Source organism: Oncorhynchus clarkii, chromosome 17 (genome assembly GCF_045791955.1).
Source record: "Oncorhynchus clarkii lewisi isolate Uvic-CL-2024 chromosome 17, UVic_Ocla_1.0, whole genome shotgun sequence".
NCBI classification, from domain to species: domain Eukaryota; kingdom Metazoa; phylum Chordata; class Actinopteri; order Salmoniformes; family Salmonidae; genus Oncorhynchus; species Oncorhynchus clarkii.
Genome location: NC_092163.1, coordinates 19,111,801 through 19,125,790, shown reverse-complemented (window position 1 = coordinate 19,125,790; position 13,990 = coordinate 19,111,801). Strand labels below are relative to the sequence as shown.

Here is a 13,990-nt window from a genome sequence, read left to right as displayed (position 1 = left end):
CTACCAACTTTTTGCCGTGTTTTTTGGGCAGCCTTTAGTTATTATGCCCCCAGCTTCTGGATTTTCCTGCCAGAGAACCAGGGGGGGGGCCCAAACTGTGGACATATTTAAAAGAGACCTTAAAACGCCTTTTTTAATCTTTGCTTTTCCTTAGGGGGCTTTTTAGTTATTTAGTTGTTGTCATTTTTCTGTTTTGTATCTTATGTTTGTTGTGTAGTAAATATTCCAGCTTTTCTTTTCATACATTTTTACTCGGTTTTTGCTATGAAGTACATTGCGTTGCGTTCCAATGTCTGAAATGTGCTGTATAAATAAAGCTGATTTTGATTTGAGAACTTTCTGGGTGTACACCAGCTCGTGCTTTTTATTAGCCTACCTCCAGCGCAGACACACACTCCTCCTCACACACATCAGAGAACTATGTCTCTTCCTCTTCTCTCTCTCTTTCTCTCTTTACAGTCCCTCAATAGGTTATTTCCTAGCATGACATCCAGTTCACTTGAGTTGAAACCCAGTCAAACCAACTTAAACCCACCACACAAAGTTCAGGTTGACTTCTATTGTATAAATCAACCATTTATATTCTCTGGGTCCTGGCCGTTTTTCACGCTCTCGTAACCCAACCTCTGCTCTATATGAACTGATTTCTGAGAATAGAGTCCAGGTTAGATAATTAGCATTGCTAATGTGGTCCGGATCTGGACCAGTCAGGCCAGGTCAAGGATTAGCTAGCCTGGGCTAAGCCTGGGTTACATCCGTGGGTGTGCGTCTCTCTGTGTGTGTGTGTGGTTCCCTCTCATGTTTCGTTGGCTCTAATTCATAGTGTCTGGTGCACTCAGAGCGTTGGCTAATCTCCTAATTGGCTGGGAACATCCTCAGAGGAAACCATCGATCGCAGGAGTCAACCAATTACAGTACAGCCTACAGGGCGAGAACACAATAGAACAGGGATACAGTAAGCTTCTTAACACCCAGGAAGCAGGAAGTCAATAAGGAGACCTGGGCTGTGGTTGATTCACATTGAGGGGGGGGGGGGGGGTTTGTTTTTCAGAAGTGTAGGCTAGCTATGAAAGGGTGCCCATGCTTAAACACACACAGGCGAAGCGCGTGGACACACACACACACACACACACTCTCACACGTCTCCCACTTCAAAATGCATCCCCTTTTACTGTCAACATCCACATAAGATGCACTATTGGGTTGAAAGGGTATGCCTCTCAGATGAAAGATGTGTCTTGGGCACATGAATGCGCTGTATAGAATCAGACAGAAAGCACATCTGTTATTGTGCGTAGATGTGGTTTGCTTGTATGTATGCCACAATAGATACAGTGGGGAGAACACGTATTTGATACACTGCTGATTTTGCAGGTCTTCCTACTTACAAAGCATGTAGAGGTCTGTAATTTTTATCATAGGTACACTTCAACTGTGAGAGACGGAATCTAAAACAAAAATTCAGAAAATCACATTGTATGATTTTTAAGTAATTCATTTGCATTTTATTGCAATCACAGTTCAACAGTCTCTCACAGTTGAAGTGTACCTATGATAAAAAGTACAGACCTCTACATGCTTTGTAAGTAGGAAGACCTGCAAAATCAGCAGTGTATCAAATACGTGTTGTCCCCACTGTATGTGTACTCCCTATTTATAATCTATTAATTTCAATGTATGGGCATAATCTATTAATTTCAATGTATGGGCATAATCTATTAATTTCAATGTATGGGCACAATCTATTAATTTCGATTTATGGGCACAATCGATTCATTTCAACGTGTGGGCACAATCTATTAATTTCAATGTGTGGGCACAATCTATTCATTTCAATGTATGGGCACAATCTATTCATTTCAATGTATGGGCACAATCTATTAATTTCAATGTATGGGCATAATCTATTCATTTCAATGTATGGGCATAATCTATTAATTTCAATGTATGGGCATAATCTATTAATTTCAATGTATGGGCACAATCTATTAATTTCAATTTATGGGCACAATCGATTCATTTCAATGTATGGGCACAATCTATTCATTTCAATGTGTGGGCACAATCTATTCATTTCAATGTATGGGCACAATCTATTCATTTCAATGTATGGGCACAATCTATTCATTTCAATGTATGGGCACAATCTATTCATTTCAATGTATGGGCACAATCTATTCATTTCAATGTATGGGCACAATCTATTCATTTCAATGTATGGGCACAATCTATTCATTTCAATGTATGGGCAGGCACTCCTAAGGCCCCATTACTGCATGATGGAACGACGGGACCGTGAGGACACACTCTAACACACACATTCATACTATTAGTATTATTTATTTTGTATTACTGTTTGTATATTGTTGTATATGAAATGTGTGTGACTGTCCTTGTCTGTCAGTGTATCAGTGTTCTGTTACTTGTCAGGTTTTGTGTTTTTGTGGACCCCAGGAAGAGTAGCTGATGCTTTGGCAAAAGCTAATGGGCATCCGAATAAAACCCCTGAAATAACCAATCAGATAGGTAGACGTGCGAGAGCTCCATCGATGGATCAGAGAGAGGGATGTCATAGCAGCCAGTAAGGAGAACCGGCTGGCACAGGCTGGCGAATGCTGTGCTCTGCTGCTGCTGCCCTCTGTGTGCCTGGACTGGCACTGGCAGTCTGCCAGTATCTTTCCCTGCGTACTTACATGGACGCCTCGCTCTCTGACGCTAGAGGCCAAATGTGTGCGATAAGATAGAGAGGGATTGAGAGAAAGGGTGTGTGTGTGTGTGTGCGCACGTGTGCAGGAAACCAATCCAGATCCCTAGCACCTCACCTCATTCATATTGACGGCCCACGGCAGTGCGGCACTGTGTGTCACTTTGGGCTTTCTAAGGGGGTCTGTCACATTAAATGCCCTGCACTCACTAACAGGCAATGGCTCTGCCTCTCTCTGTGTGAAGATACTGGCGTTCACACAGCACACACACACACACTCACTCAGGGAATTCACAACCACTCATGCACACACACACATAAACACTCATAGTGCATTATCACATGTACACACACTAACACACACACTCATTGCCTCTTATATGTACACTCATAAACAACCACACACACAGCCATTAACACATCACCTCTAATCAAGTCATTCTCTCTGTCCCTCCTTTCCTCTCCATCTCTCTCGACCTCCTTCCCTCTCCATCTCTCTCTACCTTCCGTCCATCTCTCCCTCCCTCCTTCCCTTTCAATCTCTCTCTACCACCTTCCCTCTCCATCTCTCTCTACCTTCCCTCCATCTGTCCCTCTCTCCTTCCCTTTCTATCTCTCTCTACCCCCTTCCCTCTCCATCTCTCCCTCCTTCATTCGCTCTCCGTAGCTCGCTTCCTCTGTCCCTCTCCCTCCGCCTCTCCCATCGCACTTGCTCATCCACTTTCTCCCTCAAACTCAACCCACTCCCTCTCCCACTCTCTGCCTTTCCTTTCTCACACATTGATGACATTTTCCACCGTCCCACTTCCTCTCCTCGCTCACCAACTCTCCATTCACTATCTTACATTCTCTCTCTCTCTCTCTTCCCTCCTCCTTGTCTATCAGCAGGGTAAGGAGGGTTTCCTCCAGATCCTCCACAGGTACATGGAGGTCCACGGGACGGTGTACTACGAGACCCAGCGCCCTCCCGAGGTGCCTGCCTACGTCAAGAACCATGGCCTGCTGCCCCAGCACGAGCTGCAGACGCTGCTCCGCAAGGCCAAGGTACTGGAACACACACACACTAGATGATACACAACATACACAAGAGGTAACCCACTACAGATGTAGGATCTTAATTTGGTCACCCTGTTGCAGGATAACTTTCCTTCAATGCCAGATTTCCTGTAAGTAAGGGTATTTGAGGTTTAAAAAATATTCTAATTTCCACTTTGAAATTCAGACTTGATTTTCAGTTACGGAACATTTATCAACCCCTACAAACAATGTCCAATCATTATAATCCACATAATAATTCATATTTTCTGTTGCTGCAGGATTATTTTCCTGCTGTAGCAAACTGGCTCAAATTAAGATCCTACAACTGTTGCACCAGCACTACTACAACAGCATCAACTACAACAGTTACCTTCCAGTTCCTGATATATCTGTAATTTTCAATTTACAAGCATTAATAAAATAACTGGTGGTTATCCTAACTAGTACCATCTTCATCTCCCCCACCAGCTCTTCATCGGGTTTGGTTTCCCCTACGAAGGGCCCGCCCCTCTGGAGGCCATAGCCAATGGGTGCATCTATCTGCAGCCCAAGTTCCACCCACCGCACAGCTCGCTCAATCACGAGTTCTTCAGAGGCAAGCCCACGTCTAGAGAGGTGAGCTCCCATTGGTCAACACAGTATCTAGTACCACTCTTCAACTGAAAATTAACCAATGCAATTCAGCAAACTGCCAACATTGCCGATTGTACGCCAAATGTGCCATTTATACCTCACAGAATATTGCTTTAAGCGGGAATGTTCTACTAATTCTATACTCCGCCCCTCTCAGGTGTCATCCCAGCACCCGTATGCGGAGCAGTACATCGGGCGGCCCCACGTCATGACAGTAGACTACAACAACTCCCAGGAGTTTGACGCCGCCATCAGAGAGATCATGAGTACCAAGGTACAGTTATTTCATGATGTATTTCTTGACTCATTGGTTTCTTTGGCAGTGACCAAACACACTATGTTGTACCTGGGAAGGATTGTACAACCATATAACATGTAGAAGCGCTGGTACTGAATGGGTGACGCTGCCTTTTTTTTTTGTTTGAATGACGTTTCAGCTCGCGCCATCCAGCAAATACACCTCAGAAAGCTCCATGTGGAGACGCGCTAGCTGCAGTGTTTGGACCTAGGACAGGGGTGTATGCTACGCTAGCATTAGGAAGCAGTGTGTCCACAGCCAAGGAGTAATTAGCCTGTAAAGGTGGCTTACTGGGAACCTGCAGTCGGCGTGAGGCTCCAGGGAGTGTGAGAGGTTGAGAGAAGTTGAGCAAGAGGTCAAACAGGCCGATTGAGATGCCTCTATAAAGCTGTGTTGTTCGTGTGTGTGTGTGTGTGTGTGTGTGTGTGTGTGTGTGTGTGTGTGTGTGTGTGTGTGTGTGTGTGTGTGTGTGTGTGTGTGTGTGTGTGTTCTCCCCTATCCACTCTCCTGCTTGTCAGACATGCCATAGCTCAGTGCACCGGGGCTTACTCTCTGTCTGCCCTGTCTGTCACTCCACTGAAAGATGGCTGCCCTGTCTGTTTGTCTGCCACTCTACTGAGAGATGTCTGTCTGTCTGTCACTCCAGTGATAGATGGCTGATGGGTCACTTCACCCCTCACTGGAGACTGCACACTCCCCCTGTTTGTGGGCTGGCTCTCTGTCCAGGGCGGCTCCACATGCTCAGCCGTGCAGACCAAAGCAATCTCCACTGGCTGACACCTCTTCATGTTCACATAAATCCCTTTCCCATTTCTCTTTCTATGTCTCTCTCTGTCTCTCTCTCTGTCTCTGTCTCTCTCTCTTTCTTTCACGCTCCCTCTCTCACTCTCTCTCTGTTCTCCCTTTCTCATTCTGTCCATCCCACTGACCTGTTGTTATCATATTTATCCCTCTTTAATAAATGGGAGGCAGTGAGGGAGGGAGGGAGGGAGGGAGGGCGAGACTGTGCCTCTCTCTGCTTAGACCAAAGCAAATGTTGTGAGGCATATTTCTGTGCTAGTTTACATACATGATTCATAGTGTTATGTTTTGATCAGATTTGAGATGTGTAACTTTTTTCCCTACATCCTCTCTCTACATATTTGCTTTTCTTTATTTGAAATTGGAAAAGTCAGATTTCACATGCAGTTAAACATTTTGTATAAAGAAAATGATTTACTGAGCGATGTATTCGTTTACAAGTGGGATTTGGAACAGATACGTGATCAACTGTTAAAACGGGAGGGAATACCTTACTAATATGTAGTCTGTACTTTCAGGCTCCACGTATTCCTAATGGAAAAGTTGAACAGAACTATTTCTGCTTAATCAACAATGGATTTCCTTGAAATGTTACATTGCGTCATTGTGCACAACATGTTATCAGAGACACTTGGTTCCAAAGGAACCTCCGGTGAAGTCATGCTGTATTCAGTCGAACATGCTAAACAGAAAACACACAATCCTGGTATTACAAGCAAAAAAACTTCAACCAGCTGACCCGTCGGATCCACATTGTTACAATTACGACAGGGGACAATAATCTAAGACCATCTACTTCCGTATTTAGATCAGGAAGTATATTTCCAGTTAGTTTATTGAATTTAGTTTCCTTTACAGTTTCAAGTTGGTATGTGGGTCTGTTTTGCCTCAGCTAGAGAGAAATAATGAGTATTTTGTTGAATCACAGCAATATAGCTATTCTCTAATCAGACAAATCAAAGGTGAGCCTTTTGCTGCATATTGAATAGCTATGCAAATGAAAACAACGCCTGAGTGCGTCCCAAACGACATCCTATTCCCTACATGCCTCCAGAAGGCATGGTCAAAAGCAGTGCACTGTGTAGGGAATAGGCTGCCATTTGGGACACACTCACAATTACTAACACACAAGTCACCCACTGCAATTAAGCCACACCCACTTCAAAATGGCCACAGTTACATCCCAAATGGTAGCCTATTCTCTATAATAGTGCACTACTTTTAACCAAAGCCCTATGGGCCCTGGTCAAAAGCAGTGCACTATGTAGGGAATTAAGTTCCATTTGTGACACTACCCACATTTATTTGTTGTGATTAATGGGTAGAATTGGCTACTTATTGCAATTAGGATGAACGATAGGTAAAACAATATTGAAATTAGGAAAATATGGTAATTTAGTGGTGTTGATTGCCTAGCAATGCATTCTGTGGAAATGTTCTGATCTGTGGGAATATGTGTGTGGGTGGGTGTGTGTGTCTTTGCAGGTCGAGCCATACCTACCGTATGAGTACACCTGCGAGGGAATGCTGGAGAGGGTACACGCCTACATACAGCATCAGGTAGGTTCACCGTGCACACACACACACACACACACACACATGCATACATACAGTTGAAGTCGGAAGTTTACATACACTTAGGTTGGAGTCATTAAAACTAGTTTTTCAACCACTCCACACATTTCTTGTTAATCAACAAACTATAGGTTTGTTTTGGCAAGTTGGTTAAGACATCTACTTTGTGCATAACACAAGTAATTTTTCAACAATTGTTTAGGCAGATTATTTCAATTATAATTCACTGTATCACAATTCCAGTAGGTCAGAAGTTTACATACACAAAGTTGACTGTGCCTTTAAACAGCTTGGAAAATTCCAGAAAATTATGTCATAGCTTTAGAAGCTTCTGATAGGCTAATTTACATAATTTGAGTCAATTGGAGGCCTACCTTCAAACTCAGTGCATCTTTGCTTGACATCATGGGAAAATCAAAGAAATCAGCCAAGACCTCAGAAAAAATTGTAGACCTCCACAAGTCTGGTTCATCCTTGGGAGCAATTTCCAAATGCCTGAAGGTACCACGTTCATCTGTACAAACAATAGTACGCAAGTATAAACACCATGGGACGACACAGCCGTCAGACTATGGGTTGCAACTGCACATGGGGACAAAGATTATACTTTTTGGAGAAATGTCCTCTGGTCTGATGAAACCAAAATATAACTGTTTGGCCATAATGACCATTGTTATGTTTGGAGGAAAAAGGGGGAGGCTTGCAAGCCGAAGAACACCATCCCAACCATGAAGCACGGGGGTGGCAGCATCATGTAGGGGCGGCAGGTCACGTAGTCGTTAGAGCATTGGACTAGTAACCCAAAGGTTGCTAGATCGAATCCCCGAGCTGACAAGGTAAAAATCTGTCGGTCTGCCCCTGAACAAGGCAGTTAACCCACTAGGCCGTCATTGAAAATAAGAATTTGTTCTTAACTGACTTCTCTAGTTCAATAAAGGTAAAACAAAAAAAATATTGTGGGGGTGCTTTGCTGCAGGAGGGACTGGTGCACTTTACAAAATAGATGGCATCATGAGAAGGAAAATGATGTGGATATATTGAAGCAACATCTCAAGACATCAGTCGGGAAGTTAAAGCTTGGTCGCAAATGGGTCTTCCAAATGGACAATGACCCCAAGCATACTTCCAAAGTTGTGGCAAAATGGCTTAAGGACAACAAAGTCAAGGTATTGGAGTGGCCATCACAAAGCCCTGACCTCAATCCTATAGAAAGTGTGTGGGCAGAACTGAAAAAGCGTGTGCGAGCAAGGAGGCCTACAAACCTGACTCAGTTACACCAGCTCTGTCAGGAGGAATGGGACAACATTCACCCAACTTATTGTGGGAAGCTTGTGGAAGGCTACCTGAAAAAGTGTGTGTGAGCAAGGAGGCCTACAATTTAAAGGCAGTACTACCAAATACTAACTGAGTGTATGTAAACTTCTGACCCACCGGGAATGTGATGAAATAAAAGCTGAAATAAATCACTCTACTATTATTCTGACATTTCACATTCTTAAAATAAAGTGGTGATCCTAACTGACAGGGATTTTTTTTACTAGAATTAAATGTCAGGAATTGTTAAAAACTGAGTTTAAATGTATTTGGCTAAGGTATATGTAAACTTCTGACTTCAACTGTACATGCTGGTACTCAACCGTGTCTGTTTGTTCCAAAACATTCTCATAATGTCATCCTCCCATGCTACCTTCCTACCACACACACTAACTCACCTCTCTCTGTCTGTAATCAACCAGGAGAGGTCACTAGTCAACACGGTGTCTGACTATGGACTAGACCAGGGTTTCCCAAGCCCAGTCCTGCACCCCCAGTTTAAAGTTTTGGTTTCACCCTAGCACCACACAGCTGATAATCAAATAATCAAAGCTTGATGCGTTGGTTATTCGAATCAGCTGTGAAGTGCTAGGGAAAAACCAAAATGTGCCCTGGGGGGGGGGGGGGGGGGGGGGCTCTTGTGTGTTGCTGTGCAATAGCCTACTATTTATATAATATACATTTATTTTTACTTACGTCATTTAGCAGACGCTGTTATCTAGAGCAACTTACAGTAGTGAGTGCACACATTATCATACTTGTCCCCCGTGGGAATCAAACCCACGGCCCTGGCGTTGCAAGCATCATGCTCTACCAACTGAGCCAAATCGGACCACTTTGCTATCGCCATGCTAGTCATTAATCTAGTGTTACTATGTAATACATGTTTATTGGGTTGTTGTTAGATACAGTTCCATATCCCAGTCTATCATACTCTGAAAATATCTATTCAGCCCCGTGTATTTATCTACTGTATAGTATAGTCATAACCTCTCTGTTTCTGTCCATTACGGAACCATCCCTGTGTTTGTCTTCCTCAGTGTGTTTAAATAAAGTTCCTGTGTCTGTTTACTCTTCGGCTGCGTTATTCCCCTCTAAAGGGGGACGGTGTCAGTGGCTTACAAACCTGTAAAATACATTGAGCCGGGTCGTTCTCTTTCGCTGACTCATCTCCACACGTCTCCTTAGAAGCCACTGCTACCTCCATCTCCTGTTTGGTGTTAGGGCCGACACAGACCGAGACTGAACTGTCACTATCAGACTTCTGATATTTCTGCTCTAATCTGTTTAATGTATCTGGAAAATGCTATCGGAACTGCTATTTGAACGGCTGACTTGGTAGGCTGATGTGTCAAATTGGTTATTTTTTCATGTTTTAAAACGAGTTATCTCTCTGGTGTTGTTGGACCCAGATGAGTTTTGTCAGGGAATAGGTGAAGGATTGATGGGAGATTATTTAGAGGGATGTGCAGTATAGAGGAGGTTAGAGAAACGTCTGTTTATTTGTATTTCTGTCACACGATGCCCTGAAGTGTTAGGAAATGTAGCTATATTCACAGCTATGTCAGCGGGCTTTGATTTCTGTTGACTATCGTGTTTGTATAGTGTGGGAGTGACAATTTGTGCATGTGGATGTGCGTAGCTAGCTTGGCGTCTGTGCGTGCATTTGCACCGTCTTCAAAAATACCACATTCTGTATAAGGGAATCTCGGCACCCAGAAACAAATCTCCCGTGCGTGATAGCACAAGAGACTACCTATGTGTTGTGTTATTCAACATCCCCTTCCCCTCTCTCTCTCCTCTCCGTCCAGGACTTCTGTACCCCCGAGGCCCCTTTCCCTCCGGCCAACTCCTCCTCCTCCAAGCTGGGGATTAGTAGTCTAGGTAGCCCTGGGCCTCAATTTGTCCTGCTGCCCAACTCCAGTGCCCTAACCTGGGCCCCCGACGCCAGCGCCCCCTCTGCCTGGCCCCCTCTCAGCTCTTTGAGGCTGCTGGCGTCCCAGGAGGGCCAGTCGTGTGTGGAGGCGTGCCAGCGGGCCAACCTGGTGTGTGAGCCCGCGCTGTTCCGCTTCGTCAACAACAAGGAGGCCCTGCGCGGGTGAGTGGCACCTTGGCACACCTGTTTTCACGTTAAGCCATATTCGCGAACACACACATTTGGACATACGTTTCTAACAGCCACACACACACACACATCTGGACATACGTTTCTAACAGCCACACACACACATCTGGACATACGTTTCTAACAGCCACTCACACACATCTGGACATACGTTTCTAACAGCCACACACACACACACATCTGGACATACGTTTCTAACAGCCACACACACACACACGTCTGGACATACGTTTCTAACAGCCACACACACACACACATTTGGACATACGTTTCTAACAGCCACACACACACATCTGGACATACGTTTCTAACAGCCACACACACATCTGGACATACGTTTCTAACAGCCACACACACACATCTGGACATACGTTTCTAACAGCCACACACACACATCTGGACATACGTTTCTAACAGCCACACACACACATCTGGACATACGTTTCTAACAGCCACACACACACACATCTGGACATACGTTTCTAACAGCCACACACACACATCTGGACATACGTTTCTAACAGCCACACACACATCTGGACATACGTTTCTAACAGCCACACACACACATCTGGACATACGTTTCTAACAGCCACACACACACACGCATTTGGACATACGTTTCTAACAGCCACACACACACACACATCTGGACATACGTTTCTAACAGCCACACACACACATCTGGACATACGTTTCTAACAGCCACACACACACATCTGGACATACGTTTCTAACAGCCACACACACACACACACATCTGGACATACGTTTCTAACAGCCACACACACACACACATCTGGACATACGTTTCTAACAGCCACACACACACATCTGGACATACGTTTCTAACAGCCACACACACACATCTGGACATACGTTTCTAACAGCCACACACACATATGCAGAATCACTACACGTCACTAACAACCACACAAACATGCACACTGCTCTCTGACCTCTGTGACCGACCTACCACTCAATGGTACCAAACAGTGTTTAGTTCACTAAGGGCTGTCTGTGGGCGTAATACTCAACCAGCTACAGCAAGGACGTCAGGTTCAAAGTCTTCTCAGTGATGTCAGGTGTCTTGTCGGCCCCATCTAGAGATATGTAGTGACAGCGGAAGACGATAAGAGTGTCATAGCAACGCCAACTCTTCCTCCTCTTTTATCTTTCCCTTTCTCCTTGTCTTTCTCTTCATCACCCATCCTGCTCGACATATTCTTCCTTTCTTTATCTTCGGTTCCTTTTTACTTCATGTGTCTCTCTCTGTGTCTATGTCTGTCTCTCTCTGTGTCTCTCTCTGTGTCTGTCTGTGTCTATCTTTTTGTCTCTCTGTTTCTCTCTCTGTTTCTCTCTCTCCCTTGGTTTCCCCTCCCATCTCTTCCCCCCCTTTCGTCCTCCCCTCCCCTCTTGGACTCTCTCTTTCTCTCTGCATCACTCATCAAACACCCTCTGTGCATCACCCCATCCCCCTCCCTCCATCAAACATTCCACCACCCCTCCCCCCACCAGGTTAGAGGTGCAGTGTGAGGTGGTGGAGGCGGAGGTCAACCACGTGTTCCCGGCCTTCTCCGTCCTGCGCCGGGAGTGCAGCCTCCAGAAGGACCCCCTCCTCTACAGCTGTGCCGGCCACAGCCCCAAGTACCACCGCCTCTGCCCCTGCCGGGACTACCGCCGCGGCCAGGTTGCCCTCTGCCGAGACTGCTTATGAGGAGGGGCCAGGAGTTTTCCCAATGAACGCCTGACCTGGCAATGTGGCTAGGAAAAACTCCAGGCGCTCTAGTTATAGCCTATGAATTGTAGACTATAAACTATGGACTATAAGCTCAATCGGCCCTGGTTATAATGCTAGGAGAGGGGCTGGCTAAAACTGGGACCCCCCCCCCCCCCAACTGGAAGACTTGGTTCAAAGCTACCCACTGAGCTTGAGTGGGTTGTTGTCCCATAGTCACCCCCCCTCCTTAATTTCTTGGTTTCTAAATTGACTAATATGTTTCTGATATGAGCCTATGGATGGTTTGCCTCAAAGCTCCTCACTGGCCTAAGAGAGATGTGCTGGACTATACTGCAACAAGTATATCCGTTCACCATGTGGCCACAGGAAAACACAGTAATCCACAATAGGGAAAAGGCTATATCGCCATCTAGCTAGCTACCTAACTAATACCTAGAGGAGACCACTGACCGGAAGATCATTGATTTGCTGCTACAATATCAATAATTGGACTTTAACCCTCCAAGACCAGGGAGTTAAGAGAGCAATCGACCTGGGGAAGAAAACAGTTAACACAACGTGTGTCAAACTCCTAGAAAAAGTTACCTTTGAGTGGAATTCCACCTTTGGGTCAATAACCCTCTCACCTCCTCTCTTTGGCGTTGGGCTTTGACAATAGATGATGGACACTCAGACTCTCTCCTTTTAAAGATTAACTATTTCTTTTGTGCGACTAAGATAACCCTGGCTGCCAACGTAGTCAATGCAATCATCTCTTTTGCGCTAAAATGGACTAAAACAGAGGAAAGATTATTTTTTAATAAAGTGAACGTTTTGAGCTCTGCTACTGCGAGAACAGAGGATTTTTAAGAACCTTTCGGTGGTTTTGTGACGGAAATAAAAATGGAAAGTTGAAAAGAGATCAAAGCGTCAATGTCGTTTTGTTGTCGGTCTTTTTGTCATGACTCATAAATATATTTTTTCCTTTCTGGATTAATGGTTTCTTTCATCTCCAGCTGCTCAGTTTCCATCTCCCTCCTGTCCTCCCCTGCCCATCCATCCATAAGAGAGCGAGGGAGATATGAGAGATGTTTGATCTTCCACTCCTCCAGAGCCAGAAGCAGGGGATGAGATTGTCGATATGTTGCGTTGGAGGGGGGGGAGGAAATCAGATATCTGTTCTGCTCTCTGGTTTTCCAGATGAGACTTGCACTTCTGAGGCCAGCGTTCACAACACTTTTGCTTACCTTGGGAAGTGAGTGGGTGATCCAACATAGCATAACCCTTAATGTACCAGTCCAATGCTCATAGGAGAGTAGCTGGCCTCTACTATGAAACAGAGTATGCAACATACTGTACACACTGAACATACCCAGTATACCTTACAAGTCAATGGAGTCTTGGAGTTAACTGTTTTTACGCCAAGTAGGAATCCTTTGGGAGAGAGCACTGGTTTTCCTCTGATACTGTCCGTCTATGGAGGTTGACATCTATGGTAGTGATGATAGTGGTCCGTAACAATGGATGTCTATGGTATTGGATGTACTGTCGGAGGCTCGTGTGTAGTAGGGGGTATAATCTTCATAGTGAATATTGATTGTTGTGTTCAGCACATCTATTGAAGCATTGGCTTGAAGCGTTCGTTGACAGCTCCGTTTCTGCCTCGGGTCAGTATTCCAGTGAATGAAGTAGAATGTAATGAATAATACATAATCAGAGTGAAGGCCATGCAGAATTCCCCATTGGCCTGAAGGAAAAAATGACAGCATTATTTAAATAACT

The 13,990-nt window shown here is 44.8% G+C and overlaps 1 protein-coding gene and 1 non-coding gene across 2 annotated transcripts in view; one reads left to right on the top strand and one right to left on the bottom strand.

The window, feature by feature from the left end:
* Positions 1–12,357, top strand: part of LOC139370452 (alpha-1,6-mannosylglycoprotein 6-beta-N-acetylglucosaminyltransferase B-like) — a 169,630-nt gene extending 157,273 nt beyond the window's left edge. Inside the window, exons 13-18 of the mRNA XM_071109943.1 lie at positions 3,590–3,748; positions 4,211–4,357; positions 4,533–4,649; positions 6,960–7,034; positions 10,175–10,461; positions 12,007–12,357. Coding sequence (XP_070966044.1) covers positions 3,590–3,748; positions 4,211–4,357; positions 4,533–4,649; positions 6,960–7,034; positions 10,175–10,461; positions 12,007–12,205 — 984 coding nt within the window. The 3' untranslated portion in view covers positions 12,206–12,357. The remainder of the gene's footprint in view (positions 1–3,589; positions 3,749–4,210; positions 4,358–4,532; positions 4,650–6,959; positions 7,035–10,174; positions 10,462–12,006) is intronic.
* On the bottom strand, positions 9,123–9,196 carry trnaa-ugc (transfer RNA alanine (anticodon UGC)). Its single transcript has one exon. It is a non-coding gene; the product is annotated as a tRNA-Ala (tRNA).
* Positions 12,358–13,990: the final 1,633 nt, after the last annotated feature.